General features: G+C 30.0%; 1 protein-coding gene across 1 annotated transcript in view; it reads left to right on the top strand.

The window, feature by feature from the left end:
• The window catches only part of Nak (Numb-associated kinase), a gene marked incomplete in the record, with an annotated part of 46,370 nt that overhangs the window by 23,934 nt on the left and 14,936 nt on the right, over positions 1 to 7,500 (top strand). Inside the window, 1 exon segment of the mRNA XM_086546872.1 lies at positions 1,754 to 1,855. Coding sequence (XP_086402998.1) covers positions 1,754 to 1,855 — 102 coding nt within the window.

The following is a 7,500-nucleotide window of genomic DNA, read 5'->3' as shown; positions in this document are numbered from 1 at the left end:
GTCCTGCTCATTATTTGTGGAGTTTGCAATTTGCCAGAGGTTCGATAGGCATGGAGGCCACTTCAACATTTATTGTTGTCCTTTTCCAAAGAACTGACAGGCATAGTTGCTGCTTCAATCGTTTATTGAACTCAAATGTATGAATCACTAATTTCTGAATCAAACAACATTTATATATATATATATTTACTGTTTTTCAAGTACGTCATAGAAGTGAAATATGATTGAATTTGTCAAACTATTAATTCCATGTATTATTTTAAATGTTATTATAGGCCCATGACTTTCTATATATTTACCCGAGGCTGCGTGAACATTATTCTCGCTTATTTCCTGCGATTTTTTTCTTTGTCATGTTCATATGAAAATGAACAGTTACAAGTGTACAAGCAAAATAAATTGTCACCTTAGCTGTTGATTTTTTGCTGAGATAAAGCGTGAGGAGAGAGGCTTTGCTGTAGTTACCAGTGGACAGCACTGATAAATTTAGCATTGTATCTACAATGGTAAGTTGTTTGTAAATACTGGTGCGGTCTGTTTACAATCATAACGGTAACGGTGACCGGCGTTTTTTTCATGGTAAGTGCATTGATGAATCCAGCCCCAGGTTATAAATAGTTGAAAGGGTATAGCTGATTATCTATAAGTAGAATAGTTATTTTTTATTCCATATGGAAATATATCTTTGTCTTTGTTGCAATTGTTGTAGAGTAAGATCTATTGGACTACAAGTTTTGCTATTTTATGAATGTAGTCCAGTTATTTGTATAGAATAAGAGTAACATATCCAGCTGTGGCACTGCTTCCCCTACTCTGTTGAATTACACCCACACAACAGAGTAACACACAATTTTCTGAAATATGTGAATGATTTAGGTAATAATGTAATACAGTTGTGCTAAACATATGTATATTTATGTATGTGTATTATATACATATATATATATATATATATATATATATATATAATATATATATATATATATATGTATATATAATATATATAATATATATATATATATAATATATATATATATATATATATATATATATATATATATTATATAATATATATATATATATATATATATATAATATATATATGTATATGTATATGTATATATATATATATTGTATATGTATATGTATATATATATTGTATATGTATATATATATAGTATATGTATATGTATATATATATATTGTATATGTATATGTATATATATATTGTATATGTATATGTATATATATATATATATATATATAATAATATATATATATATATATATATATATATATATTTATATATATATATTATATATATATATATATATATATATATATATATATATATATATATACATATATATATGTATGTATATGTATATGTATATTATATATATATATATATATATATATATATATATATATATATATATATATATATATATTATATATATATATATATATATATATATATGTATGTATATACATATACATATACATATGTATATATATATGTATATTAGAAGTATATGTATATATATGTATGTATATATATATATATATATATATATATATATATATATATATATATATATATATATATATATATATATATATATATATATAGTTGTGTGTGTGTGTGTGTGTAAATTATATAGAGGAGGAATTTTTATCAGTTTTGATTATGAGTAGTACTCAAATACATTTTTAGATAAACTTACTTTCCAAATCTCTGTTGCAACTGAAGGTTCTCGTCGGGGGAAAAGCACAGGCAAGAGTGAGTATGAAGGCCGGATGAACAGCACGGAGGAAGTGGTTACCTCTCCCACTGAGCAGGCATCTGGCGGAGGTAATGAAGTTTAGCACTTTATTGGAGAGTTCAGTGTGTAAACCAAGATAAGATGTAATGATACCGTATATGCGTGTATGTATGCACAGACACACATATATATATATGCATATATATGTTTGTATGTATCTATGTATGTGTGTGTGTATGCATATACATAGTCCTATATTGTATGTGTGTATGAATAGGTAATTGCATATATACATACTTATATATGATATGTATCATACACAGATGTATAATATAAAGCTGTCCACTGTTGCTCTCGTGGTCTAGGCCCTGTTACCCCAAGGATTCTTATGTATCCTCCTGCATCCTAATTTACATACTTTTATGATATTTACAATTCCTACTTAAGCTAACTGGCAATGTATATTATGTTGCCTCGTTACTGAGAGCGTCATTGAGGTGTCGCCTTGGCGGTTGGCAAGACGTGTAATGCTGATCATTTCTGAGCTTGTGATAAGATCTCTGATGGATAAACTGGCTTAGTAATGATAATTTATCATGAATATTAATATTTTTATTTATATATTTTCATTACTATTTGGGTTGTTGACTTGCACTGTATATCCCCCGGTTATATTAATGATAAATAAGTAATGTTTATAACTATAAAGATGCTTTTAGGTGTTTAAACTTTTGAGTAAGTCTTTTAAATGTATGGAGGGTAATTCCATAAGCAAAATGATGAACATGATGGGTTTCTTGTGACCCTATGTATTAAAAAAAAAAAAAGGATTAGAAAAAAAGTCATGCTTGTAATTCATTGACTAAGATGTGTTCATTATTGCATGTTTGTTTATTTTATTTCCTATATATTTATATTTATGGGTCAGAAGAATATATTTGGCTTTAAATTGCCATGATTATTTTTTTTTTAAAGATGCTTTAGTGTTTACATTCTTGCGCATTTTTTTCTTCTTTTTCCTTTTTTTGACACTTATTTGCAATGGTTAATCATCAGCAATAATGACTGTAATGACTGAATACATCATCAGTATTAAGAAAAAGAACGTAACTGTAAGGTCCTATATTATAAGAATGGTTTATTTTTATTTTTTTTCCAAACTTTTTTTTTTTTCTCTAGGTGGATATAATTTAATGAAATATCATGTAGTGCTAGAGGCAGAGGTTTGAGATTTGTCTTATCAAGCATTTATATATTTATATATTTAAATAGAATGTGTGGGACTTTGTAACTAGTATTAGGAAATATTTCATATGGGCTGTATTGCTGGTTGCTGGGACTTGCGTGTGAAATTCTTGACCTGCAGTTGATTACCGACGAAAGAATGGAACCTCATTTGTGAATTTCTGGGTTGAAAGGAAATGCTTCATTACTAGTTGTTAGTCATTATTCATATACTTTTGTTTCATTTTATTTTTATTATATTTTCTTTGTAATAGGGAAGTATGTAGGCAAGATAAACGTTGTTGGAATGTGGTATTTCCAACCTGTGCTTCTTCCTGTGTATATACATGAAATTGATAGAGTTATAGTTTTGTTGATGAATGTATCATATAGTCCTAGTCTGTAGACTGTGATTAGGATTCCTTTTTTGACTCTCGCCTATTTGAGAGTTTCCAGTACTATTGGGCGCTGTCATGTAATGTATAAGCTTTTATTTTTTGGCATGGAAGGTTTTAGGGGGATATTGTTTAATATGTATAAATTTTTTTCTCTCTCCTTTTTTTTGTGCTACTATCAGTAGTTTATTCTTCCTCATTGTTCTCATTATGAATGATTGTTAGCATCGTCATTAATCATTCTCAACATCAGTCATCTAATTGATTATTTTCCGCAAGGTATTCATGTTTCGTTAACGGAATGACGAATATGACCAAGTCCAGTTAAAGGCCTTACAGTGTTAGTTGTACTAGATGTGCTTTCATTGCTGTGGGAAAGGTGTTCTCTGTCTAGATGTGTGTTGGATGTGTAGAATGATTCAAGCAAGAAATACATCAGGTAACTTTATAGTAAGGTGTTCATACACAACTTGGCCTGAGGGAGTCATTGCTTTCTCGTATGGCCGTCACACCTCCAAGGCAGTTGTTGTAAGTTTCAATCTCATCACTACATGAGAAAAAGTAGGCCCAGGAAAGGCGAGACTGGAACCCTGTTCAGCTGCTGGAGATAAGGGGAGGGGGTAGGACCTGTTGGATACCCCTAGCCTCTCAGAGTGAATTTCGCAGGCTAAAAGTCTTCCACTGATTTTAGCATAATACTTACGTGCTCTGGTGTATCTAATGTAGTCCCATTGTGCATATCTAGCATCTACTTACTGTGGTAGGAGTTTAGTGTCTTAAGAGAAAGAGAGACTGAGATTGATTTTGGTTTTGAAATTGTGATGGGTCATTGCTCGTTGATTATTGGTGTTGAATTTATAAGCATGTATTTATTTATTATTTTAATAGCATTTTGTCATGATTTTATATTTATATGTCTCTCTCTCTACACTTGACCTTGTATTCAATGTTATTTATATGTACATAAATCTTTTAAAGCTTCTCTCTTCTTCTTTGTCAAAAACTACTTACTTCAACACTTAAAGATGATGATAAAAGTTACATAACTGCCAAAATTTCTCAGACATTAGATGTTTAATGTTAATCATTCTGCTTTTATAGGCAGTGTATAGGTTACCCTCTAGGCAGGAGTTAGATTTAATGACACAGCATCCTCACACTTTTAGAGATCAGTGACTTGATAATGTCTTAGCAGATTACTGATAATGAAGTTTGTCCGTAGAAATGCTGTCAGTTCCATTTTTTTCTTTCTTTGTTTTTATGACGAAAAATAAAAAGATAATTATGTAATTTCTAATAGGTATTTATATATATATTATGATTAGGGTATTTTCTTATTGGGAAACTTTATAGTTTTTTTTTTTTTTTTTTTTTTCTTAAATCTTGATTTCTATTCTTATCATCAAGGATCATCATCATAGACCTTTTGAAATTCACATGTGTTTCAATACATTGACATATTACATTCAGTTCAAGAAAACAATTTTATTTAGCTTATTATATCTTCTTATAACACCATCATCCTGTTTAAGAAAACATAAAAATGAAAAAAAATCATAAGGAATTAAATAGATTAAAAAATGAAAAAAAAAAAGAAGCATTTATCAATTCTGTTTATCTCAGGCAGACGCAACGCTACTTCATCTGCAATGCTACTTCATCCGTCTTTCATTCTTTCTTTAGGATTACAGGGTTTCGCTGGCCTTACTCTAGCAGAAGACATTCACTCGTGCTCTTGCCTTTCTCTCACTTGTGCACCATTTGTCGTCTTTGTCTTTTTCTCTTTCTATGGAAGTTCTTCTTTCTCCTTCTAGTGCTGATTTTATTTTTTTCTTGTTTTCTCTCTCTCTTTCTTCCTTTCTAATTTATTCTCTCTCTTTCTACCTTTCTTATTTTCTCTTTCTCCCCTCCTCCCTCCTTCCTCCTTCCTCCTCTCTCTCCTGCCTCTTCTCCCTCTCCCCTCTTCCTCCTTATTCTCTTGCACTTCCATATTCTCTTATTTCCTCTTTCTCTTTCTCTCAGGAATGATAGAGTTACAGTAATGTTCTTTTCTTCTTTACACATGTGTTCATATGTTTAGATAAAGCATATTTCCCTTTGTCTTGCTGATTATAAATAGCTTGGTTAACTTAACTGCCTAGACCTCTTCATAATCATCATCATAATCATTTTCTTCATCATTGAATGTGATCAGCCTTGTCTTTGTGCATACAACATTTGTCTTGATTATGATATGTGTAGCTGATGTTTGTGTGTATAGCTTTGTGCATGCTGGTACTATTGAGTATGTATAGGTGCTCTGTGTGTGTGTATGTATGCATGTATGTATGTATGTATGTATGTATGTAAGTATGTATGTATATAATATACTTGTATGCATATATAAAGTAATGTGTGTAGTTCTTGTCATCCTGATTCATTCCTGTGTTGAACGTTTTAGTCTCAGCCTCGAAGACCTTTTTTTTTTGGGGGGGGGGGTTTACTAGCTCTTTGTGACCTTCAAATATGGTGTATATTGGAACCATTGTGAATGGATTATTTTTAATTTTTTGTGCTTTGTGTAGTTTTAGGGTTTAAATTTTTTTAGGTGTATGCTTTGTTTGTAAAGTGTGACTGCATATATGGATGTGTGTAGTTTGTGATTTACTACCATTACTGAATGCCATTATGATTTATTATCATTCATATTATTTAATTGTTATTAGATTAATATTTCTGCCTCAACAGAAGTTTTTAGTAATGGTTGTGATCATTTGAGAATAAGTAGGTGTTTGCATGTTTGTTATGGATTTATATAATGTGTGTATGTATGTATTCATCAGTATATATGTAAATGACAAAGTGCATGAGTAATTTATCGCACCAAAGGGTAAGGATAAGACGGATGGTTGATATTTTTCCTTAGGCTCTCTCCCTCTCTCTTTGTTTACATGTTGACATTTATTATGTTCTCATTTCTTGTCTTTCCATGCAAGAACTTTTATTATTTAGAAGATTCTCTTCAAGAATCACTGCTTTGTTTTCTTGGGCATTCCTACTTTTTTCTGTTGTAATTAGTTGTTTATATATCTTTTTTTTAGTTTTGATTTTTTTCTGTAATATTTTTTTCATCCTGTTATTATTTTTATTCTTTGTTTTCTTCTTCTTCATCGTCTTTCTCTCTCTCACAACCTGTTGTTTGTGATAAATATTGAGATTCTTGCTCGTATTTTCATTATATTTTTGGTGCCCTCATGTCTACTCTTTTTTTTTTATCCCTTCTTACTTTTTCCATTTGTTTATTGTGTGGGTAGCTGTTTCTCTCTTTTTTTTTTTTCTTTTTTTTTTTGTTACATAATGATGTTTAATCAATATTTCGTTATGTGTCTGAAATAAACTATTTATCACTCGAGATGGAAGGGCCTGCAAGTGTGTAAAATGCATATACCTGTGGATGTGCATTTTTAAATCTCTTTTTGATGTCTTTATTAAAAGATCTTTTCCTTTCTTTGCCATTAGATAGGAAAGTAAGGTGGAAATGTACCCATAACTTGAATACAGCTTTTTTTCTTTTTAGATATATGATGAATAGATTCCTCATACATAATGAAACTTTATGACGTTCCTACGATTGGTAATTGTATCTTATAGAGTTCATAGGTAGTTTAGAATATGTTGCTTTGTTTGATGTTTTCATTATTTATTATTGAAGATTTTTCTTTTCACAGTATGGTAAAAAGGTAGTATTTGGGAAGTAATTGTAAAGTGAAACCAATTTCTATGATATACACTAATTGCCATCATAGTTAATGCTCATCTGAAATTTGTCTTCCTTTCTCTCTTTTATTCCAATTCAATCTGATGTACCTAAATGCATGTTTGTTTTTTAGAATCCTCATTGATACAGTCTGTATGTATTTATTCTTGCCAACTCTCCTCTTTTATTCTGATTATTTCCATGATTATTATCCTACTTTTGAAGCAGTATTCCTCCGTCCTCTCTGCATATCGTTATTAATTTCTTCACAATGTTAATGAATAGAGGGCAAAAGAAGTGTAAAAAGAGGTACATCAAAGAGAGGAATTGATCACCTTGTCAGTGTAATGTATGAGTAATTGTAGTTTACTATATTACT

The sequence above is a fragment of the Penaeus japonicus genome, unplaced genomic scaffold (assembly GCF_977035675.1).
Source record: "Penaeus japonicus unplaced genomic scaffold, GWHDUDI00000001_assembly GWHDUDI00000018, whole genome shotgun sequence".
Lineage (NCBI taxonomy): Eukaryota > Metazoa > Arthropoda > Malacostraca > Decapoda > Penaeidae > Penaeus > Penaeus japonicus.
The sequence above is the reverse complement of the archived record's forward strand: the minus strand, read 5'-3'. Positions and strand labels throughout refer to the sequence as shown.